The 23,758-nt window shown below is 59.5% G+C and overlaps 2 protein-coding genes across 3 annotated transcripts; both read right to left on the bottom strand.

Moving 5' to 3' along the window:
• Positions 1–206: 206 nt before the first annotated feature.
• Positions 207–5,319, bottom strand: TUBB3 (tubulin beta 3 class III). Its single transcript, XM_053953188.1, has 5 exons — positions 4,379–5,319; positions 3,394–3,817; positions 2,709–2,817; positions 1,821–1,931; positions 207–1,510 (listed from the first exon to the last, which is right to left on the bottom strand). The coding sequence occupies exons 1-5, from the start codon at positions 5,317–5,319 to the stop codon at positions 435–437; spliced, it is 2,661 nt and encodes an 886-aa protein (XP_053809163.1). The 3' UTR covers positions 207–434.
• A 1,840-nt stretch (positions 5,320–7,159) lies between these two features.
• TCF25 (transcription factor 25) lies at positions 7,160–23,260 on the bottom strand. Of its 2 annotated transcripts, none has more exons than XM_053952429.1 (18): positions 23,075–23,260; positions 22,044–22,238; positions 20,646–20,720; positions 18,801–18,922; positions 18,110–18,175; positions 16,873–16,955; positions 16,318–16,448; positions 13,614–13,713; positions 13,203–13,296; positions 12,302–12,394; positions 11,718–11,823; positions 11,258–11,417; positions 9,931–10,018; positions 9,209–9,367; positions 8,537–8,627; positions 8,253–8,332; positions 7,527–7,599; positions 7,160–7,415 (listed from the first exon to the last, which is right to left on the bottom strand). In XM_053952429.1, the coding sequence occupies exons 1-18, from the start codon at positions 23,252–23,254 to the stop codon at positions 7,269–7,271; spliced, it is 2,043 nt and encodes a 680-aa protein (XP_053808404.1). In that variant the 5' UTR covers positions 23,255–23,260; the 3' UTR covers positions 7,160–7,268. The 2 variants fall into 2 exon arrangements, with proteins under 2 accessions (XP_053808404.1, XP_053808403.1); XM_053952428.1 differs by having other exon boundaries at positions 7,160–7,399.
• Between the last annotated feature and the right edge of the window lie 498 nt (positions 23,261–23,758).

Here is a 23,758-nt window from a genome sequence, read left to right as displayed (position 1 = left end):
ACAGGGCCACACCCCCCGAGCATGGGGAAAGGTGACAGTGGGGACAAAGGCACGGCCTGCCTGGGGCCGCTGGATCTGAGGGGTAGAAGGGTGGGGGGCAGTGCATGGGGGCTTCCCAAATGCCTCCCCCGGCTGGGAACGGCTGGGGGGGGCCGAACCGTGTGGGTGTCCCCGGTCCCCCCTACCCAGCAGGCACAGACAGGTACTACCTGGACAGCAATAAATTTATTAAGTATTCAAAAAAAAAATAATAAGACACAAACCAGTAAAAAACGAAAAGGGGGGAGGTAGGAAGGGGGGCGAGGGGCCGAGCCGGCTCAGGGGGGGATGGAGTCAGGAGACACTGAGGGGATGGCAGGGGGGGGCAGCACCTGGGGCTGCAGCAGCGCGAAGCCGGGGGGGCCGCGGGCAGTGTTGGGGGGCGGCGGCGGGCGTCACTTGGCGCCCTGCGCCTCCGACTCCTCCTCGTCGTCCTCGTACATCTCACCCTCCTCCTCGGCCGTGGCGTCCTGGTACTGCTGGTACTCGGACACCAGGTCATTCATGTTGCTCTCGGCCTCGGTGAACTCCATCTCGTCCATGCCCTCGCCTGTGTACCAGTGCAGGAAGGCCTTGCGGCGGAACATGGCCGTGAACTGCTCCGAGATGCGCTTGAAGAGCTCCTGGATGGCCGTGCTGTTCCCGATGAAGGTGGAGGACATCTTCAGCCCCCGTGGCGGGATGTCACACACGGCCACCTTGACATTGTTGGGGATCCACTCCACAAAGTAGGAGCTGTTCTTGCTCTGGATGGCCAACATCTGTTCATCCACCTCCTTCATGGACATGCGGCCACGGAAGACAGTGGCCACGGTGAGGTAGCGGCCATGGCGGGGGTCGCAGGCGGCCATCATGTTCTTGGCATCAAACATCTGCTGGGTGAGCTCGGGCACGGTGAGGGCGCGGTACTGCTGGCTGCCGCGCGCCGTCAGCGGGGCGAAGCCGGGCATGAAGAAGTGCAGCCGCGGGAAGGGCACCATGTTGACGGCCAGCTTGCGCAGGTCGGCGTTGAGCTGGCCGGGGAAGCGCAGGGAGGTGGTGACGCCGCTCATGGTGGCCGACACCAGGTGGTTGAGGTCGCCGTAGGTGGGGGTGGCCAGCTTGAGGGTGCGGAAGCAGATGTCGTAGAGCGCCTCGTTGTCGATGCAGTAGGTCTCGTCCGTGTTCTCCACCAGCTGGTGGATGGACAGCGTGGCGTTGTAGGGCTCCACCACCGTGTCCGACACCTTGGGGGACGGCACCACGCTGAAGGTGTTCATGATGCGGTCGGGGTACTCCTCCCGCACCTTGCTGATGAGCAGCGTGCCCATGCCCGAGCCGGTGCCCCCGCCCAGCGAGTGGGTCAGCTGGAAGCCCTGCAGGCAGTCGCAGTTCTCACACTCCTTCCGCACCACGTCCAGCACCGAGTCCACCAGCTCGGCCCCCTCTGTGTAGTGCCCCTTTGCCCAGTTGTTCCCGGCACCGCTCTGCCCTGGGAAAAAAAAAGAGGCTCCGATGGCCGCTGGCCCCCCCACGCCCACGGCCCGAGGGGACCGGGGAGAGGATCAGGGCTGGGACCAGCCGCTGCCGCCGGCAGCACCGGGGAGATCTGACGCCGGGGCGGGGTGGGAAGCAGGAACCGCAGAGGTTTGGCGGCGAACCGGCAGTGCCGGGCCCCGCGGCGCGGGAGGGGTGTGCCCGCCGAGTGCCCCGGGGACGGCGTCTGGCCGGGCGGGTCCGAGGATGCTGGGGCTGGGGGGAACATCGGGGGACGCTGCACCCCGCCCTCCCCGGACACCTACCAAAGATGAAGTTGTCAGGGCGGAAGAGGTGGCCGAAGGCACCCGAGCGCACGCTGTCCATCGTCCCCGGCTCCAGGTCCACCAGGATGGCGCGAGGCACGTACTTGTGAGCTGAGAGAGACCCCATGACGGGAGGGGACCTGCTGCCGCCCCCCCATCCTGCCCCCAGAAGTGTTCCCAGCACCCTGCAGGGTTCTGGCTGCACAGTTTGTGTTCCCCCCCCGCCAAATCCCAGGGGCTCCTGGTGTGGGTACATGTCCCGTGCCCCCCAAACAATGGGGTTCACATGGGGTGGGTGCACATGTCTGCTCCCCATTCCCCTCCCGGGCCCCGTGGGCTGGGTGGGTGTTGGTGTTTTGTCCCTCCCACAGCACAGGATCCTACAGGGGGAGTGCAGGTGTCCCTCTCTCCACAAACCACAGGGTCCCACGGGACTGGGTCCATGTGTGGTGTCCCCCCCCGGGGGGGGGGGGGACATGTGTCATGCCCCCCCACCCAAACTACAGGGTCCCATGAACTTGGAGGCACGTGTGCCCCCTGCCCCCCCACACGACAGGGTCTGAGGGGGGTGGGTGCACATGTTTGCCCTCCCGGGGTCCAGCAGGGTGCAGGTGTTGTGTGTGACCCCTCCCAAATCGCAGGGTCCCATGGAACTGGCTGTACACGGTTTCCCCCTGCCCCAAACTAAATGGTCCCAAGGGGCGGGTGCACGTGCCTGTCCCCCCCACCACCTCCATGGGGTGGGTGTGTCTATCTGCCCCCCCCTCCCCACCCCAGCAGACCCAGCTCCTCCTGCACTGGGGGGTCACACCGGGACCTCACCCCCCAGCCCAGGGTGGGGGTGCCAGGCTACCCTGCCGGGGGAGGTTCCGAGGGGGGGTCGCTTACAAGAGGCCTCATTGTAGTAGACACTGATGCGTTCGAGCTGCAGGTCCGAGTCCCCCACGTAGTTGCCGCTGGGGTCGATGCCGTGTTCGTCGCTGATCACCTCCCAGAACTGGGGAGGACGGGGAGCTCAGCGGGGCGGGAGGCGCCGGAACACCCCCCAGGCCCCGGGCGAGGCACGGGGCACCAGGATCCTCCCATCCCTAGGCAGGGCTGGGTGGGGCAAGAGGCACTGGGATACCCCAAACTCTGAAATCCCCAGGCAGGGAGAGGCGGGGCGCACCGGGACTCCCCAAACCGCTGGGCAGGTCTCAGCGGGGCGGCGGGCACCGGGATCCCCCGAACACCCAAAATCCCGAGCAGGGAGGGGGGGGGGGGGGGTGGGATGAGGACTCCTCAAACCCCGGGACAGGGCTCAGCGGAGCGGGGGCAGGAGGGGATCCCCCAAACACCCAAAATCCCGAGCAGGGCGGGGGGCACCGGGACCCCCAGCGGGCGGGCGGGGCGCGGCGCGGGCGCTGTCCGCGGTGCTGGAGGACAAAGGCGGAGGGGCGGGGGGGGGCGGGGCGCTTTGTCCTCCCGGTGCGGCGGCGGCGGCGGGGGGGGGGGGGGGGGAGGGGAGCGGGTCTGTCTTTGTCCGCCGCCCGGCTCCGCCGCGGCGGGCGGGGCGGGGCGGCGCCGCCGTTACCTTGGCGCCGATCTGGTTGCCGCATTGCCCCGCCTGGATGTGGACGATCTCCCTCATGGTGCGGCCGGGCCGGAGCGGAGCGGGACGGGAGCGGGCTGGGGCCGGGAGCGGAGCGGCACCGGAGCGGAGCGGCACCGGGAGCGCGGGGGGCGGCGCGGCCGCCGCCGCATCCTTTATAGGCTCCCGCCGCCGCACCGGGCCGGCCGCTGACGTCACCGCCGCCCGCAGCCAATCAGCGGCCGCCGCCGCAGCGCCGCAACAGCCCTGCGGCACCGGCACCGCCCGCCACGCCCCGCCCGGCCACGCCCGCGGCCACGCCCCGCCGCGGCGGAGCGGGGACCCCGGCACCCGCGGGGGGCACGGCCGGGGGGGCGCCCCCGGCACCCGCGGGGAGCGGGGACACCCCGGGACCCGTGCGGGGACCCTGGGACCACCCGGAGTCGGCGGGAGCATCCCGGGGCGGCGGAGGCGGCGGCGGGGCAAGGGGACACACAGGGGACACCCCTCCCAGCCGCGTCCCGGAACGGGGAGGGGTAGGGACGGGGTACGGGAGGGCCATCCTGGGGGTCCCGGTCGCCAGTCGCCCCCGCGGGAGCGGCTACAGTGCGGGTGCCGGTGATGAGGTGGGCGGCGGCGGGCGCGGCCCGAGAACAAAGGCGACGGTGATGGGCCCTTTGTCCGGGGGCGGCCGGGACCACCCCCCGCGTAGGGCGCAGCCTCCCGCCGCCCAGCCGGTCTTTCCCGGTTCCCTCCGGGAGCAAGTGACCCTTGACCGACCGGCGGGACGGGGAGGGACTCTCCCCCTGGGGCTCCCCGGGGCTGCCCGATGCCAGCCACAGCTTCACTGCAAAGAGCCTTTATTGGGAACCGTGAGTCCCTCGCCCGGACTGGGCACCCCGCGGCTTGTCCTGTCCATCCGTCAGTCCATCCATCTGTCCATTTCAGGGCGGGGGTGGCCGTGCCGGTACCGTGTCCCCCTGCCTACCAGGAGCACGTCACCACCTCCCGCAGCGTCCGCCGGAGCTCCTGGCTCCGGAAGGCGTAGATGAGGGGGTCAATCACCGAGTTACAGATGATGAGGATGAGGAAGAGGTTGAAGTAGCTGAAGAAGCAGGTGCAGAAGGGGTTGGTGGGACAGGTGACGATGAGGATGAGGTGGAAGAAGAAGGGCCCCCAGCAGATAAAGAAGACGCCCAGGAGAATGGTGAGGGTGACGGCACCCTTCAGGCTGCCTCCACGGTGGGCAGTGGTTGGCTTCTGATGGCTGGAGATGCTGTGGAGGTGGTGGCGGGCCAGGGCGAACATGTGGATGTAGAGCACCAGCATGAGGACCAGCATGAAGAGGAAGAAGCCAATGAGGCAGAGGAGGATGGTGTTGCTGCGGTAGTAGGTGATCAAGACGGTGCTGGAGACAGTGCTGGCCAGCCAGACGCTGGCCATGGTGACCACGGCCCGCTGCAGCGTCATGATGCTGTGGTAGCGCAGGGCATAGAAGATGGTGATGTAGCGGTCGACGGCGATGACCCCCAGGAAGGAGAGGGACGAGACGACGGAGCTGCAGATGAGCGTGTCGATGACGCTGTCCATGTGGCGGACGATGCTGGGGCGCATCACCAGCACCCCGTGCTCCAGCAGCAGCATGAAGAGCATCTCCGCCAGGTTGCTGATGCTCACCAGCATGTCAGACACCGCCAGGCAGCAGATGAAGTAGTAGGTGGGCGAGTGCAGGTTCCTGTTCTTCAGGATGGCAGCCACCACCAGCAGGTTCTCCACCAGGCTCACCAGCCCCAGTGCCAGGAACAGCTCGTTGGGAATGTCCAGCCCCTGGCACCAGCCACCACTGGCCCCGACCGTGGCGTTGCTCTGGTTGCCCTCGCTGGCATTCGAGGGCTCGCGCAGCAGACGCAGGGGGGCCAGCGTCGACATGACCCCCTCCACAGCCCCGGGGCCCCCCGTGGCACCCGCACAGCCCCCGAGCCCCCGTTGTGCCCCGCCAGTTCTCCCGCGGCGCCCGGCGGCGAGGCCGAGGGGATGCCGAGGAATTGGGGACGGGAGGCGTGGGATGTGCTGGGGGCGTCGTGTGCCCGCCGGGACCCTCCGGTGCGGCGGCCGCTCTCCGTGCCAGCGCTGCCCGGCGTCCCACGCCCGCCGGCCCAGGGTGCTGGGGAAGAAAGGGCCCTTTCTCTGCCCCACTTTAAAGCGGCTCCCGCAGCTCCTCCTCCAAGGAGGGTGGGCACCTGCATGAGGGAGGCACCCTGGCAGTGAGGGGGGCCGCTGCCGTGGCCAGGGCTGAGACACCCCCAGGATAGCCCTGGGGAACCCGATTGCTTGGGATCACCACGTGCCCAGGGGTCTCAAATGCCCTGGGGTGGTCCATGCACCCCTGGGGTCATGCTCCTTGGGGGTGCTGCTATAGGTGCACACCTCTGTGCCCTGTGGGACTGTGCACCTTAGGGTCCTCATGTGTCCTGAGGTCCTGGGTCTGCTGGGGGGGACCCCTGAAACCTGGGGGCCTGTATATCTTGAGGGGTCCCCTGGGCCCTGCAGGCCTCTGTGTCCTACGGGGGTCAGTGTGCCCCCGGGGACTCGTGTCTTGGGGGATCCCAGCTGCTGTGGGGGTCATCCACACACCCCCCTGAGCTATCCATACACCTTGGGGACCCCTGTAAGACCCTCTGCACTGCACAATCCACGCATTGGGACCGGGAGGGGTCCCATTCCCATGGCCCCGGGGAAGATGTTGTACAATAGGGCAGGCATGGGACGCGATAGGAATCGTCAAAGGCGAGGTTAAATGGGGCGCTGCAGAGCCCGGCGGGCGCCGGAGGGAGCCCAGGCAGGCTGTGGGGACAGGACCCATCTGACCATCATGTGCCTTAGGTCCGTGTTGATGCCTGGAGCCCCGCGGCTGCCAAAGAGCCATTCACAGCTTCACGAGCAGGCTGATCCCACGGTTATCCACTTCCGCTGGGAAGCCCTTCCCTCTGGCATGGGTGAAAATGGCTCAGCTGCACACACACTGGGCACGGGGTCCCAGGCTGCCCCAGCGCCAAATTACAGGGATGGGATCCCATGGGATTTGGATATGCCAGCGGGGAATGGAGCCAAGGCAGGCTAGCTTGAGACTCAGGGTCTGCACACCCAGCCCAGCTACATTCCCCAGGGAGGCAGTACAGCAGAAACAGGGATTTATTCCATGTATTCACCATTACTCAGCAAAAAAAGGGAAAAAAGCTTTACGGGAACAAGGATGAGTTGACTGTGGCTTACCTCAATCCTTGCTCTAGAAGGTGAGGGAATAAAGGATAGACAATCAAAGAGGGAAAAGATTTCTTCTTGAAACATAATTAAAAGGCTGAAAAAGCTGCTCCATGCATAATTCTAGTGGCACAGGGGACTCTCAGACCTTTGGAAGGTTCAGTGTAGTGAGGGTGCAGAGTATTTTGTGGAGGGAAGGAAGCTCCAGGCTACAGGAAATACAAAGGAGCTGAAGAAGAGGGCAGCAAAACCCCTCTGGGAATTAAGGACAAGAGCCAGGAGAACAGGGAGGGGAATAGGATGGAAATTGCCTGTAGAGGCCAGAAGGGGACTAAGCTGTCAGGGGGAAAAGGGACAGCTGCTGTTGATTAGCTCGGACATGCTCAGACAGCCCTTGTCCCCTGTTGAGAGAGGGGGCCCTGGACAAGGCTTCAGCCCCTCCCTCCCTGGATGGAGACCATGCCAGGGACGCAGCCCCCTCCTCAGAACAGCCCACTCCCACAGCGAGTCCGTTTGTGTGACTTTATTGGAGTGCGACACAAATCGGGGGGTGATGCCAGAGGGTTTGGGGAGAGGCACCCCGGGCTCAGTCCCAGTCGCCGTCGCCCTCGGGATTGTCATCGCGGGGGGGCTCCTGGAACTGGATGTTGGCCAGCATGTCCCGCATGGCCGCCATCAGCCTGTTCACCCCCTGGTTGAGGTCCTGCGCTGCCCCGGCCTCGTCGTCCCCGTCGTGCCGGATGTCCCCCTGCCAGAGAGCAGCACTGTGGTGGCAGGGACAGGGACAGCACCGGTGCCAGGCTGGTGCCAGCAGCGGTTCCTGGAGAAGGAACACCATGGGGGAACGGTGCACCCAAATCCCAGCGTGCACTCACCTGCAAGTTAAAATTTGGCAACAGCGAGCGGAAGAAGAGGGATAAAGTGCTTTCGTTGGAGGGATGGCTTGTCCTGGAAGACACAAGGGGCACCATGGTGAAGGTACAGCTCAGTTTGTGACTCCTCACTGGGATGTGGCGGTGCTGGGAGAACCATGGTGCTGCTGGAACCGGCCCTGAGGGAGGGAACTGGGGAGCTCCAATGAATTCAGGCAACTCTGAGCAAACCAGTCATTAAGAGCACAACCAAGGTCAGGTTGAAAGGGTTGGAAGAGCAGCCTGGTCTACTGGAAAGTGTCCCTGCTCATAGCAGGGAGTAGAATAAGATGAGCTTTAAGGTCTTTTGAACCCAAAGCATTCCAGGATTCCACGATCCTACCAGCTCTGCTCTGAGTGGATTGATGTGGAACACACACAGGGCATCACCCCAACACCAGGACTGGCTGTATTTAAACTTCCATTTACACCAAGTCCTCCCAGTCAGCCGTGGCCTGGGTTTTCCCTGGCTGTTGCCCTATGGCTGGGAATGGCCGGTGGTGATCACCATGGGAAGCAGCAGGACCAGTCCAGCCTGTAGCTCTGCCTGCCTGGAGCACCACAGCTCTTCCTCTGCCACAGAGGAGGATGCCAGCACCGAGTGCCCGTGTGCAGCATGGCCTGGGGCTGAGGGCATGCCGGGAACACGGCCGGCTGTGCCAGCGCAGGCACCGGCGGCGGAGGTGGTACCTTTCCGGTCGGGTGTAGGAAACAATGGAATCCAGAGGAGGGAGGGGGTCGAACCCCATCACTGGCTGGGAGGTCACCTCCTGCAGGGAGAGGAGAAAGGAGGGATGAAAGAGAAAGGAAGGAATGAAGGAGAAAAGAAGGGATGAAGGCTGTGCGTCCAGCAGCAACTAACATGGGCGCCCACAGACGCCATGAGTGACAGGGGTTAGAGCAGGCCCAGCAGGGACACAAATGCCACCACAACACGTGCAGCCACAGCTCCTGTGTCCCACCAGGCCCCTCACCAGAGGCAGGGCTGCCGTGGCCTCCTTCATCTCCGAGAGGATGATGTGCCGGTAGATGTTCCTGGGAGCGCTCTGGTACCGGATCTTCCTCCTGGGGCGGGGAAGGGACAGAGCAGTGAGCCCTGAGCAGGCACATTCCCATCTCTGCTGCTCCAGGTGCAATGTCAGCAGCTTCCCTGGCTCTGGGGGACAAAGCTATCTTGGATGGAGCTGGCTTAGAGTGAGCCAAAGGGGGTGGAAGCTGCTGAGCTCTGGAGAAAGAGCAGAGAGCTCAGGAATGAGTAGATTGACCTTGGTTTAGGGCACCTGATGGCTCTCTCCTGTTCCTCAGCACTGGGAAGTGTTTCTAACCTGTCACCTGTCCTGGCCATCTCTGCCCTTCCAGGCCACCCCTCCACCCTCTCCAGGATGTTTCCAGGGTACAGGTGACAGCCGAGCCTGGGGAAGGCAGTGCAGGATATGCAGTGCAGGTTCAGCTCTACATTCCCGTCTGTGAAAAGCATGGAAGAGCTACTGCCTTCCTGGCCCCATGCTGTGACCTTCGGTATCAGACCAGCAGCTATGGGGCTCTGAGCCCTGTCCCAGACACTGGAACTGCTGCTGCCCAGGACAGACCCTCTGTCCCACTCTGTCCCTGGCACAGGAACCCTGCCCTCCACCCTCTGTGCTCACTTGTGCTCGGCCTCCTGCACCAGCGCGTCCTGGGCGTCCACCATGCGCAGAACCTCGTGGACATGGGGCTCCAGCCAGGCCATGACAGCCGGGTCCTTCCACAGGGCGTGTGTCCTGCCCACGTACAGGGATGTCAGCTGGTTCAGGGCGGGCGACTGGCTATGGGAGATGGCTGTTACTCACGGCACCCTCCTCCTCCTCCTGCTCCTCACGGGACAGTGAGGGCTCAGCTCTGTGCTGGCCTTTGGTGTGGGAACAGAGAGGACTCGCAGGCTCCTGCCTGGATACTGCCATCCACCTCCACCAGAACTTCTGCCTCCATCTATTTTTAGGCTAAGCAAAGCCATGAAATGAGGGAACACTACCCTGGCCTGAGGGAGAGCCTTCACACGATGAGGAAGACCACATGTCTAGGGAATGCAGACTGGTTGGAGACAGCCTGCCCTGGGAGGACACACGCATCACTCTCCCTCCCTGCACACACCAACGGGCTCGGGGGTGAACTTCTGACCCGTCCACCTTGAGGTGAGGTGGGTCTGTCAGCCCGATCCAGGGGCCATTATGGAAATCCATTATCAAAATGATTATCAAATGAGGCATTATCAAATGAGCCTACTCAGGGAACCCAAACAAGCTCCTCCATAAGTTGTCTGAGCATGCAAGATCCCCGCCGCCGGCAAAATCGATCCCTTCCCTTTGCTGAGAACATCTCCAGGCTTTACCTGATCTGGGCATTAAGCCCAAAGAAAGGGTGGGAGGCGACCCTGGCATCAGGCTGCACACTGCAGTGATCCAACAGCGGCATCAGAACTGCAAGACAAAGGCAGAGAACTCGTCTGGACCTGTTGGTGAGGAGCAGTGTGGGGTGGGGTCACCCTCCACTCCACTATGGCCAGAACCCTCTGGGGCACCAACGAGGACACAAGCAGGGGGTGAGAACACTGCTGGTCCCTGTGCTCACAGGGGCATTATTTCAGTCACCCCAACGAGCAGCCTAAAAAATGTTTCCAGCCCCCACAAACTGAATCTCTGCTGGAGAGCTGGTTCTTCCTGCTGCACACACCCTCCCCTGTGCCTGAGGGCTGTGTGCTCCTTTCATGGACAGCAGCACCCACATGATGAAAGGGAGAGTGATGGGCACCCATGGGGAGAGCACATCCAAAACAGAGCTGTGCCTCAGAGGGAGAGCCAAGGAGACTGGCTTGTCCTTGCTCCGGGCAGCCCCGAGGAGATGAGACATCTCCCTGCTCCAGTATTCCAGCTCTCACCCTCCCCCAGCCTGCTCACCCCTGACCATTGCTGGTGGAGGAGCATCGCCTGCTCTGGGGAAGGAGGACAGAATCATGGAACCACAGAACTCAAAGGCTGGAAAAGCCTCTTAAGATCATTGATCCCAACCATTCCCGCAGCACTGCCAAGGCCACCGTAACCCATGTCCTCAGGTGCCATGTCCACATGGCTTTTAAGTCCCTCCAGGGTTGGGGACTCCACCACTGCCCTGGGCAGCTGTGCCAGGGCTGGAGAACACTTCTGGGGAAGGAATTTTTCCAAATATCAAACTTTGAGGCCGTTTCCTCTTGTCCTGTTCCTGTTCCCTGGGAGCAGAGCCTGACCCCTCACAGCTGCACCCTCCTGTCAGGGAGTTGTGCCAGAAAGACCCCCCCGAACCTCCTTTTCTCCAGGCTGAGCCCCCCAGCTGTCTCAGCTGCTCCTGATGCTCCAGGCCCTTTGGCAGCTCCGTTCCCTTTCCCAGACATGCTCCAGCCCCTCAGTGTCTGCGTTGGGGTGAGGAGCCCAGAACTGTACTCCCCCCAGCACACTGGGCACAGGCACTGCCATTCTGCCTGACTGCTTCTGCTCTGACTCAGGGCTCCCTCCTCAAAGGCCCTTGGCAAATTCCTGCCTCTGCATCCGCCTGCCGGGAATGCAGTCCCGGCTCTCTCTCCCAGAGGAGGGCAGTGACAAAGCCCTGGAGGATGGCCTCACTGAGGATGGCCTCACTGAGGATGGCCTCACTGAGGATGGCCTCACCGGAGGGGACAGACTCACCGCTGGGGAACATGATGAGTGCAAGCTGGATGAGCCGGGCCGCTCGCTCCCGGGCCTGGCCCCGCTCCAGCTCCGGGCGCTCTTCCTGCTGGCTCAGGAAGAAATAGGCCAGTGGCACCGAGAAGGCAAAATTGGGCAGCTGGGACAGATTCCGGTGACTCTGCAGGATCAGGGAGAGAGAGTTACCGAGAAATGATGCTGTGCAGCAGAGCTGGGCTGTGCGGGGTCGGGGCTCTGCCTGCTGGGGTTAAGTGAGCTCCCAGCCTCTGGCTCGGTGCCCCCACAGCTGAGTGAGCAATTTTGAGTTCTTACAACTAATTGCAGGACCCAAGGATTACAGGAACCAACAGCCCAGCCTTTATGGATCATTCCAATGCTGCTAGAATGGCAGCTGGGCTGTGAGATCCCCTCCAAAGGGCTCACCTGGTGAGCCCCATCCCCTCACCTGCTGGCCACTCACCTCCCACTCCTGGAAGAGGCGGGTCAGGAAGCTGTATTCCCTGGCCCGGAGGGACAGGAAGTCGATCAGCAGCAGCACACAGAGCGGGTCATTCTCAGGATCAAGGCTTGGGAGCAGGGGGAGAGAACAAACTCAGTGTCACAACAGCTGAGAGAGCTGCCCTGATTTCTGAGTCAAACAGCCTCTCCCAGTGACATCCAGTGACTCAGCAAGTGGAGAGAAGAGGAACACATCCCGCATGGCCAGCGGGGTGACAGAGTGGTGCTCCGTGTCCCTGTAGAGGGGACAGTCCCCTGCCACCACCCAGGAGGAGGATCAGTGACCACAAACTGAGTGGACTGAAGCCACTGCCACACTTTGCTCTGCTGAGCCCCCAAGCTCAGGCCACAGTTTGGCAGTCACAGGCCACCCAGAGCCCCTCCTCACCCATCACCTCTCCAAGAGCACCAGCAGATCCCCAGCACAGACCCGTGCAGCTCTAAGGGGTGGGAATGAGCCCATACCAAGCCCAGGAGCAGCCGAACCTTTCTGGGGTGATTGTCCTTCCCAAAACCAGACTCTCCACCCTTGGTGGAGGCACCTACCTGAGGATGAGCTTGCAGAACTCCAGGGCTGTGCGGGGACAGCCCCTCTTCTCCAGGAACATCAGGTGCTTGAAGAGAGCCAGGAAGAAAGCCCTGCATGGGAACAGCAGCAGGACTTAGAGGCCAGATGTGGAAACAAGTATTTTGTGTCACTCAAAAAAGGGGACACAGTCATCAAGAGCTCCACACCCCCAAGCATCACATTGTGGTGTGGCATGGGGTGCCACAGACCCTCCCCTATGTTCCCATCTCTTGTTTTTGTTATCTTTTTGTGCAAGAACAGGGACAGAAAACTCACGACCTGCTCTGGAGACTGGGACCAAGACAAGTAAATCCCCCAAGTCCACATCCTGCCTTGTCCCAGGGGTGTGGGGACAGTGACACAGAGTGGCCCAACACCTGAACTGGTGATACAGGTCATTGATGGCACAAAACGTGTCAGCCAGAGGGACTGAAATGTGAGCACCCTCCAGGTACAGCAGTTTGGGAGAGATGGCTTGGGTCAGCTGACTGGAAAATTCCCAGAATAAAGTCACCTTTCCCAGCAGCTGCAGAGCTGGAGTTACATAAAGATCCAGGCTGGGAGGAGTGTGAGTGCTGGGGGTGATGGCTGGAAACACACAGCAAGGATTTTTGTGACCATTTTGGGCTGAGGGGTACTAATGGCATGAGGATATGACAGGGAGAGACAGCTCCTACAGCAGGAAGGTTTCCCTTGGGAAAAGGGATGCCTTGTGCAGAAGCTTCCATGCACAAGCTGCCTGTGCTCCGGCACCACCCCAGGAGCCTCCAACAGAAAGGGACACTCAGGGGTCTCCCTGGATGAGCAGCAGCGGTGAATCTGGGCAGCTGTGGCCAAAGGAGCCCCAGCTGAGCCTCCGTGCTGCCCAGCCCTGCTCACCTGTTCTCTGGGCGCCGGTAGTCCAGCCTGCAGGTCCCGCTGGTGAGGCTGAACACGGGGTGGAAGGCGCACTCCAGGCTGTACAGTGCCCGCTCTGGGGACAGCAAGGTCAGTGTCAGGGACAGGACAGGGACACACCACCCCAGCACAGCACTGCCCAGCACTCGCTTCAGCCCCAAAGAGAGGAAACCAGCTCACTCCCAGCCCAGCGAGGCACAAAGTTACTTCATGCAATGCGGTGGCAACAGGTACCAGGGCAGTGAGCACTTCCACGTTAGGTCACACTCTGGGTGGGAAAAGGAGCCATTCTGGGACTGAGGTTGGTCCAGGAAAAGCCAAGCTCCTGCCCTCCACTGCCCCTGCCAGGGAAGGATTTCACACCAACACATCTGCTCCTCACCTCACGCTTACCTATGAGATCCCGGGCCATCTCCTGGTCCTCCTGCATGCGGCACACGTCGCTGAGCTGCAGGAGGGAGTCCACGTGGTAGGGGTTCATCTGGAGCAGCAGCTGCACAAGAGCATTGCAAAGACTCTGTGTCATTGCCAGTGGCTCGGGAATTTTGTCACTGACACCTTCCAGCAGCCAGCTGTGTGACACACAATGCCAAGAGCTCCCTTAATCCCACCCTGCCAGATCCATCCCCAAGCTGGAAGGGCACAGGGAGCTCTGTCTCCACCACGTGCAGGATGGGAGCCTCCCAAGGAGCTCCCTTGGGCAGCTCCCTCCCAGCTTTTCCAGCAGAGGCCATGCCAGGCCTTTTCTCATCTTCACTGTCCTCCTCCAGATCTCTCCCAGCTCCCCCATTTCCTTGGAAAGGAGAGAATGAGATGCAGGCACTGTTAAAGGTTTGGGGTTTTTTTATCTATCCCTCAACAGTTCTGAGCATTTGATCAGGTTTTGCATTCTCTGGATACTGAGAGGATATTTGGACACATCCATTACAAATCCAGGAATCAGCAATAGTAATGGATAATAATAATAATAAATATTTACTTCCAGGCTTCAGAACAGAAATTTAATCTAAAAAGTTTCTCAATTCACTAATTATATTATAAATAGGCTTTTCTCAAATACTTAAAACCTCAGTTCAGTAAAAAATACTGAAGCTACAAATCTCACGGTTTAGTTTGGGGATTTTTTTTTTCTCCTAAAACTGAAAAAATAAAGCTTCCAAAACTCCAGAAGTTTCCATCTGCAGGGTGGGAACCTGTGGGACCACCAACAGCACAAAGACTGGATGTTCCAGGCTGGCCCAGCCCAGCCTGGAGCCACTTGCCTGATGCTTAACCTCTTCCTTAAGGGGTAAAACTCTTAAGCTATTTTCCAGTCCATTATTTGGGGGGACATGGAGCACTGTGATGGGAAAAAGCCAAGAAAAGGTCACCAAGGGTGACCTTTGAACCTACCAGCAAGTGCAGAAAAAAAAAACACTCACTGAACAAGAGGCTCCCCAAAAGTCATGTTGTATGTGGTGAAACCACAGCAACAGGGCAGAGCTGGGCTCCAGCTATGCCAGGACTGTGGTGACCATGGACACTGAGCTTGAGCTGTCCTTGGGACACTCAGTGCTGCACAGGAATTACCTTGGGTCACTTAATCCAAATCCCTCAATCCAGGCAGAACTGCTGAGCTGGAGAGAGCCCAGTGGCCCTGAGCTAAGGGTGGGAAAGCAGAAGGAAGTAAACTTTATTTAGCAGACAATGGGCCCTTTAAAGAACATCTCCAGGGCACGTATCCCAGCTCATGTGGCCAGACCTTTCATTCCTCAGTTATGGTTTAGTTGGGGGCAGAGCAATTTTGCTGTTGCTTATCACTCCAAACTATAAATGTTACCATACAGCTTAATGAGCTCGGACACACATGAAGGACTCCCAAAACAAAAGCCTGTTTTGCTGAAATACCAAGAAAAGACACATTTTTCATCCTTGCAGGAGTTTATAAATAGAACAGCTGTTAGTTTGGATTGCCAGTTCACGATGGGTTTATACAATATTCCTCCTTTCCCAGCTAAGAGCTGAGACAAGGGGGCTTTGTTCCCACCCTTCCAGCCAAACGGACAGTTCCTGTGGGTCCCTCTCTCAGAAGTTGACCTGGCACGTGCTTGGCAGAGCCACCAAGGCTCGGCCACCCACCACCAGACCTCCTCTGCACCAAGGAGGTCACTGATGAACAAGGTGACAGCACAGCTCAGCACTCAGCGCTGCCTCACCCCACACAGAGGGACACGGGGATCTACTGTCCAAACAAGTCCTAACAGCCCAAACAAGACTGGAAATAAATAATCCAAGGCTCTGCAGAGGGATCTGGACAGGATGGATCAAGGGGATGAGGCCAGTGGGATGAAGGTCAACATGGTAACATGCTGGGTCCTGCCTGTGGGTCACACCAACCCCATGAATGAAACAGGCTGAGGGAAAAGTGGCTGGGAAAGGACCTGGGGGTGCAGGAGACAGTGGACAGACACGATCCCAGCTGGGCACCTGGCCTGTGTCAGCAATGGTGTGGCCACAGCACCAGGGCAGTGCTCATCCCCTGTGCTGGCACTGCTGGGGCACTTCCAACCCTGGGGTCAGTTCTGGGCCCCTCACCCCAACACAAAAATCAAGGGGCTGGAGCACATCCAGGGAAGGGCAACAGAGCTGGAAAAGGGTCTGAAGCAGCAGAAACAGTGGAGGAAGCTGGGGGGGGGGCTCAGCCTGGAGAAAAGGAGGCTCAGGGGGAACCTTCTGGCTCTGCACAACTCCCTGACAGGAGAGGGTAGCTGGGGGGGTGGGTTCTGCTCTCAGGGAACAGGGACAGGACAAGAGGAAACAGCTTCAAGCTGTGGCAGAGGAGATTCAGGTTGAATATTTGGAACAATTCCTTCCCCAGAAGTGCTGTCCAGCCCTGGCCCCAGAGCAGGGGTGAATTCCCCATCCTTGGAGGGATTTAAAAGCTGTGTAGATGTGGCACTTGGGGACACAGGTTAGGGTGGCCTTGGCAGTGCTGGGGGAACAGTTGGCTTAGAAGCTTTTCCAACCCAAATTATTCCACTGGAATGCACCAGCCCCACTTCCCAGGGAAAGGGGCTGCAGGAACACAGGAGGGAACAGCACGACCAACCCAACGTACCACGATGTTGTTGGGGTCCATGGACTCCACAGCATCCAGGAACTTGAACTGGACCTGCTGGTACTCACGGTGGTGCTCGAAGGTGAAGTGCTGCACCCCCCTCCGGGTGTCCAGCAGCTGCATGGTGATACCTGCAGGGTGCAGAGGAGACCTGGGTACCCCAAGAGAACCTCCTCTGCTCTCTCACAGCATCACTGGGTCCAGAGACACATATGTTTTTGGAAACTCCCAGAGAATTTCACTCTTTCCCCCCTCTCATGAACCCAAGTCCCAAACCCACCTAAAAAGCCCTGGCTGCTCATTCTCCCCCGTGATACTTCTCATTATCCAGCAATTCTGCTGCTAAGATGGGAAGCACCCATGCCCTGCTACCTCCAAAAGAGGGAGAAACAAATCCAAATCATAAGGTACAACTCCACAGAGCTCTCTGTTGAGGCAGGAGGTGTATTTCCACCGGCTGAGGAGCAGTTCCCTCCTAGATTCCATGCCCTGAGAAGCATCCATGTCACATGGGCCAAGGGCCAAGAGGGCAGGAGGCAGCCCCAAAAGCCTCACCTGTCTTGCTGTAGCGTGGCCAGGTGTTCTTGGGAGCTGTCAGCCACATGCTGCGGACGTACTGCCGCTGCCTCTGCCTCGGCCTGGGGAGGGGAACACACAGGTCACAACTTCTCTGCCTTCACTGACAGGAGGAGGGATGAAACCATGATAAAGGGAAAAATGAGATCCAATTTCTTCCCCACAGAGAGCTACACAGAGCTGTGCCCAGAGCTCTGCGTTTGCCTTCAAGACACAACACACCTGTGCTTAGGCTTTGCCTTATGTGCACCATCTAGGCCAGCCAGTGCCTCCAGCATCTCCACTTCCAGGGCTTCTCTCCCTGTTTTTATCCCTGCCAAACTCTCAGCTGCCTCTGTGCTTCAAACAGCTTCCCAGGTCCAATCAGGAGAGCCCCACATCCCTCTGACTCATCTCTCTTTCCAGCAGGGCCTTCAAATGTCCACTGGATTAGTTTAAGCTGTACTCAAAAATATACAGTTTATTGGTTCAGGAGCAATTCAGGATGAAGGCTACTCTGAGGGAGTCACACCTCCTCAGAAAGGGATCATAGACTATCCTGGGTTGGAAAAGACCCACATGGATTATTAAGTCCAACTCTTGGCCCTGCACAGGACAGTCCCAAGGGACTGCAGTTTCTTCCTCAAGCACCAAATGCTCTTCCACAGACTCTCTCCTTCCTTCCACCTTCACTGCTCCAAGCTCAGACCATTCTTGGTTTTCCAACCAGCTCATGGAAGTGGGGATTTTGTGGATGACAGTGAGCACAGTGCAGTGGATAAATGCACAGACACCACACCCAGGGAGCAACAGGCTCCCTGGGCCCCTGGATGCAAGGGGCATGAAATGCTGAAAGTATTCAGGGTTCACTTTCTGTCCAGAGGCTCTGGAATGGCAACAAGGGACAAATGTGGAGAAACAAACAAAACCTATGTGCCTGCACTCTCTGAACTTGAGTGAAAAGACTTTGAAGAGTGGTTTGGAAATAAATGAGAGGGGAAAGGAGCAAAAGAAAAAGCAAATGCCAGTAAAAGCCTGGAGAAGTCTTTCTCCACCTCGCACATATGGCAGAAAATATTCCTCTGTCCCAATAAGCAACTACTAAATGAGTAACACACCCTGAGCCTGGGATTACCTGCCCAGGTGAGGCACTGGGAACTCCATGAGCCCTGCCAAGGGCAGGACAGACACACCTCCTCGCATTTGGAAAGGGTATAATACCAAATCCTGGACTAACCTCTGGTCCCCGAGCACAGCACGAGCCCCAAAGTATCTCTTCAACTCATTCTCTGGGTTCAAGTTTCTGAGAAGGTGGAAAGAAGAAAGAAAAGCTCCATCAGTTAAACAGTGCTACACTCAAGTCTCTCCATCAACACCCAGCACCCCAAAGTGCCTCTGGAAAACCCCCAAACTATCACACACTCCCCACTGATCAGACACAGCATGGAGAAAGGAGACTGGAACTGCCAGAACTGGAAGGGAAAGCCCTGCTCCATCAGACAGGCTTTCTTGCTGCCCTGCTCCAGAGCTGGGGAATACTGCTGCTGCCCTCTCCAGGGCAGCTGGAGCCTCAGCTGGGATGCTCCGGGGAGAAGCCGGGGCTCAAGGGCACAAGTGAATCCCATGACAAGCTTTACACACCAGGGCTATTGGCACCTCTGCAGAGGATCTGAGGGTGGAAGGTCCCTCTGGAGACTAATCTGGTCCTGCCACCACTGCAAGCAAGCCTGGCAGCAGAGAATCCCCATCAGAACCAAAGAGGTTCTCCCAGAGGAGCGGACAGGAGCAGGGATGTACACAACCAGCCCAACCCTTCCAATCAAGGTGCGGGGCTCCTGGCCAGATCACACTGGGAAGGTCCCAGCTCTGTTCCTCAGGAGCAGATATCCTTCACACCAAGGCCAGAGGCAGGTGGGAGCCAGCAGTACCTGTGCTCCACGTAGAGCAGAGGCCGGCTGTCGGCGGTGATCCCGCCCTGGCTCTGCGGGGCCAGCCTGGGGTCCTCGATCCTCTCCAAAAGGCTGTCGATGTCCTCCAGGTCGTTGTCTTCCTTAAGAAAGGCAAAGCCAAGGCATTCATGACAGGCTGAGTCACGGCAGCCTGCAGGTCACACAGCACAGATCACACCCAGCTGCCTCCAGCTCATCCTGATCCCTCAGTGAGGGGCTGCGGCTCTTCAGAGAATCTCAGAATGGTTTAGGTTGGAAAGGACCTTAAAACTCATCATGTTCCATGTCCCAAGGCCAGGGACACCTTCCCATGGCAACTAGGGACACATCCCAGGGTGCTCCAGGCCCTGGCCAACCTGGCCTTGGACACTGCCAGGGATCCAGGGGCAGCCACAGCTGCTCTGGGCAGCCTCTGCCAGGGCAACACCACTCTGCTCAGAGGGAAGAATTTCCTCCCAATATCCCACTTAACCCTGCCCTCTGATAGTGGGAAGAAATTTCCCCTTGTCCTGACATTCCAGGCCCTCGTCCAAAGACATTTTAAATATTTAAATAACCAGCCTTCACCCTCTACTTTCCACAGAAACACCAAGTAACTGCTGTGAGCATGTAACATGACAAGGTCTCAAACACTCACATGAATTTAATCCAAGTCTCCCATTCCCCATTTTCCAACCACCCCAGGAATCCACCCAGCTGCTGACATCCAGCAGTTATATAACACTTTAACCCTGATTTCCCTCCATTTCCCCCCAACAAACAACAAGTGACACATTTCTTACGTGCCTGTTTCACATCCTCCTCATGATGTCCATGGGTGGAACATAGAATTCCATTCAGGACACCCAAGCAGCACTGCCAGGCTGCCTTTTCAAGCTAAATTTAGCCCCTGTGTGTGGAGTGTACACAGGAAAGGGATAATGTGCTCTTCATGGAAGTGCTGGAACAGAGGCTGTATTATCCCTCATTGGCAAACCCAACTGCCTGGGTCTGGGTGTCCCCCCAGCCTCCAGCTGGCACGTCTCCCTGCTGCTCAATATTCTTGGACTGGGAAAGGAAACAGGCTCTCCAAGAGGGTTCTCCATCTCAGAAACTCACTCCTGAGTGGTATTCCCAAGAGGACGTGGCCAGCTGGGTGCTGGCCCTGCTGTCATGGCTTAGCCATTCACTCCAGAATCCAGTGGCTCAGGATGTTGACCAAAGAATCTCCCTGGAGTGAACAGGGAGGTGGGACTCCATGATCTGGGAGGTCTTTTCCAACCTTAAGGATCCTGTAATTCTGTGGACAGTTCAGACTCAAACATCACCAGAAAACCAGCTCCCACCTGAACCTCACTCCTACTGAACTAAGGAGATCAATGCCTTTAATCCATCTGCTACTTCCAGCTCTGGGGTCCCCAGCACTGGAAGGATGTGGAGCTGCTGGAATGAGTCCAGAGAAGGCCAGGGAGGTGCTCCAAGGGCTGGAGCTCCTCTGCTCTGGAGACACCTTAGTGCCCCTTTCAGTGCCTAAAGGGGTTCCAAGAGAGCTGGAGAGGGACTTTGGACAGGGATAGAGTGACAGGACAGGTTGAACAGGGTTTGGAGCAACCTGGTGTGATGTAAGGTCTCCTTACCCATGGCAGGGGATGGAATGAGATGAGCTTTAAGGTCCCTTCCAATCTCAACCATTCCAGGACTCCACAATCCTGAAGAGGCTTCTTTAAATTTTGAAACTGCTTTTTTTGCCTTGAATCTCTCCTACAGTCACCTCAGAGTTTCCACTTTGCCAACCCCACTGGAGGAACCAGCCTGGACCCTGACTTAGAACACACACAGACATACCACAGTCTCTCCTGCTGAATTTTTCTTGGTTTTCCTTTTCTTTTTTTTCTTCCGTGGCTTGTTACTCGTTGCCAGCTGCAAAGACAAAGGGAAGAGCTGTCAGCATTCCCAGGGGTGCCAGCTCTGTGGGAAGAAGAGCATTTCCCACAGGAAATCAGCACACTGAGGGTCCTTAAATGAAACCAAAAATCACCCTTCAGTGTTTGTTAGTGGGTGGAAATCAAGACACATGGAGAGAATGGCAGAAAGCACCAAAGATTCACAAAGGGCAGAACCTCAGCTGACTTTCACATCAATGTCTGAGGCCACAAAATCAGGAGAGAAACAAGTTCAGCTGTGCCAGGTGTGGAGGAAATGCTTCAGCCTCTTTCAGTCCCAACACCTGACAAAGATCCCAGTGCCAGAGTGCCTCTCCCCACAGATGCAGCTGCTTCAGCTCAGGATGCTGGGGGCATTCCCTAACCTGACTGGCACAGCTGGCTCTCACCCAGACTGCACAGCTGGGAAGCACATTTCCAGGGTCTAGCAGGTAACTCAGCAAGGGATCACAGCATCATGGAATGGTTTGGGGTGGAAGTGACCTCAAAGTTTATCCAGTTCCTATCCTCTGTCTAAGCAGGGACATCTTCCACTAGACCAGGTTGTTCCAGGCCTTGTCCTGGCTCTACCCAGGAGCAGCAGCTGCCTGCCCAGGGCTCCCACGTCCTACCTGGAGCTCTGGGAGCAGCCACAGGTGTGTCCTGCAGAGCTGGCACAGCCAACTCACCAGGTCAGGACCCCTGGAGCCACTGCTCACACAGGGACACACTGTCCAGAGCACTCACAGCCCCTGGGCTGGCAGAGGCCACTGGCACAGCTGGAATGCACAGACAGTGGACTTTGCTCCTCTGCCACCCAAACCAGGGACACAAATCCCAAATGCACAGCAAACAAGTGAGACCGGGGCCAACCCGCTTTGCTCCCCCAACCATCTTCTCTGGTGAGATCCAGGCAGGCCTTGCCATGGGAAATTGTTAATTAAATGCCCCCTTCCTTACAAAATCCTGCAAGGAGACACTTCTGGGCTGATACAGACCACAGGAGGAGTCTTGACATCCAATGACAACAAAGCACTATGAGCAAGAAGAGGTTCAGCCTTCAGCTGACACTGCTTGAAGTCCTCACATCCCCTGTTCCAAAACAAATGCCTCCTTGAGACCACTCCTCCCTGGCCCGACCTCAGTGCCCACGTGGACACAGCACAACGCCTTCCTGCCTTCCTCGGGTGCCTCCCCTCTGCAGCTGGAAAATCCCCCTGGATCCTCCACACAAGCCCAGCGCCAAAGCGCTCACCCTCCCCAGAAGCGAGTTCCCAGGCTGAAGTGCGTGTCCCTGCCCCGGGTCCCTGGCAGCAGTTACCGTTCTGTCCGGCTGCTCGGCCTCCTGCCCCTCTCTCTGTCCATCACCGTCCGTCTCCGAAGGGGTCACGGCCCCTTCCTTGCTCCTGTCCCTGCTCCCCTCCTGGCTCCCTCCCGCCGTGTCCTGCTCGCTGAGCCGGGTGCCCGCTCGCTCCTCTCCGGCCGCCGGCTCGTCCTCCGACTCCTCAGCTGGGATCTGCAAACACAGGGACAAGCTGCAGGGACAGGGATGGAACTCCCCACGGGAACAGACGGAGCTTTGGACGCCCCTCGTGTCAAACGTGTCACCCAGCACTGCCCGGACAGTCCCACGCACACGGAGCGGAGCACAGGACCCCCATGATGTGTCCCCTCACACCATGGACTCCACTCTTCCCTTGGAAGAGCTTCCAAACCCGGCCTTGCCTATGCTCACACAGCCAGGAAAGGACAGGGAATGGCTGGGGCTGGAGGAGGTGTCTGGAGAGCAGGACTGGGCTCTGTCACCCCAGCAGTGCCCATCTGACATCCAGCACTGGGATCCTGCAGTGCTGGGAAGGTGGCAGGGATGTTCCTAAAAACATTTTCACCAGTCCAGCTCTGACAACATCCAAACCCAGCCCCCCCCAGGCCTCTCTCCCATTTCCCCCCGGTCCAGCCCCAGCTGCTGCCCCCCACCCTTCCCACTCACCCACCACCCAAACCCATCACTTCCACCCCAGTCACTGACCCCAAACCACTGCCATACACACTGTCACCTCTGCCACCCCCACCGTGAGCCCCCTCAGTCACTGCCTCCCTGCTCCTTCCAGTACCCCCAAAGCCCGTCAGCCTCTGCTCCCAGGTCACTGTCGCTCCAGCCACCCCTCATGACTGTCACCTCAGCTGTCCCCCAAGTAAGTGACCCCAGCAATGTCCCCGACTGCCCACCCAACTGTCACCCCCAGTTACCCCCCAGAAACTGTCCCCCGAGTCGCTGCCACCCCAGCTGCCCCCAGCACCCGCCCCCCAACCGCTGCACCCCGGGGCCCCCCGGCTTTGCCCCCCTCTCACCAGCTCGAAGCGGTTGCTGACGCCGGCGCGGGGCGGCCCGCGGGGCCCCTTCCCGGGGGTTGGCGGCGGCCCCCCCTCCCGGGCGCGCTCCGGGCCGGGGTCGAGGCCGAGCTCGCCCAGCCCCGGCCCCTCCTGGCCCCGCTGCTCCCCCCGCAGCCGCCTCAGGGCCCGGCGCGACATCGCCCCCGCCCGCTCCGCGCCTGCGCCCGCACTGCGCCTGCGCGCCCGCTCCGCGCCGGGCCCGCCCACTCCCGCCGCGCGCATCCATTGGCGGATGCTGAGCAGGCCACGCCCCCTGCGCGCCGCGATCTCCGTCGCGCTCCGCGCGTGAAATGTGTCCCGGGGCGGGGAGCGGGGACACGGGAACCGGGAACCGGGACACGGGGAAACGGGAACCGGGACACGGGGAAACGGGGAACCGGGAACCGGGACACGGGGAAACGGGACACGGGACACGGGGAAACGGGACACGGGGAACGGGAACCGGGGAACGGGGAACGGGGAACGGGGAACGGGGAACGGGGAACGGGACACGGGGAAACGGGGAAACGGGGAACGGGACACGGGACACGGGGACACGGGGAAACGGGGAAACGGGACACGGGGAACGGGAACCGGGACACGGGGAAACGGGACACGGGACACGGGAACCGGGAACCGGGACACGGGGAAACGGGACACGGG

The sequence above is a fragment of the Vidua chalybeata genome, chromosome 11, assembly GCF_026979565.1.
Source record: "Vidua chalybeata isolate OUT-0048 chromosome 11, bVidCha1 merged haplotype, whole genome shotgun sequence".
NCBI lineage: Eukaryota > Metazoa > Chordata > Aves > Passeriformes > Viduidae > Vidua > Vidua chalybeata.
This window is presented reverse-complemented; position numbering and strand designations above follow the sequence as displayed.

What these genes read in the sequence shown, in the direction of transcription:
- TCF25 (XM_053952428.1), bottom strand. Translation starts at nt 23,254, where the DNA reads ATGTCGCGCCGGGCCCTGAGGCGGCTGCGGGGGGAGCAGCGGGGCCAG. An exon ending in GCCACGCTACAGCAAGACAG is followed by an intron (nt 16,449 to 16,872) that starts GTGAGGCTTTTG and finishes TGCACCCTGCAG; the next exon opens with GTATCACCATGCAGCTGCTG. An exon ending in GATGGCCCGGGATCTCATAG is followed by an intron (nt 13,297 to 13,613) that starts GTAAGCGTGAGG and finishes TGCTGTCCCCAG; the next exon opens with AGCGGGCACTGTACAGCCTG.
- TUBB3 (XM_053953188.1), bottom strand. Translation starts at nt 5,319, where the DNA reads ATGTCGACGCTGGCCCCCCTGCGTCTGCTGCGCGAGCCCTCGAATGCC. An exon ending in GCAACCAGATCGGCGCCAAG is followed by an intron (nt 2,818 to 3,393) that starts GTAACGGCGGCG and finishes CGTCCTCCCCAG; the next exon opens with TTCTGGGAGGTGATCAGCGA. An exon ending in CCCTGACAACTTCATCTTTG is followed by an intron (nt 1,511 to 1,820) that starts GTAGGTGTCCGG and finishes TTTTTTTCCCAG; the next exon opens with GGCAGAGCGGTGCCGGGAAC.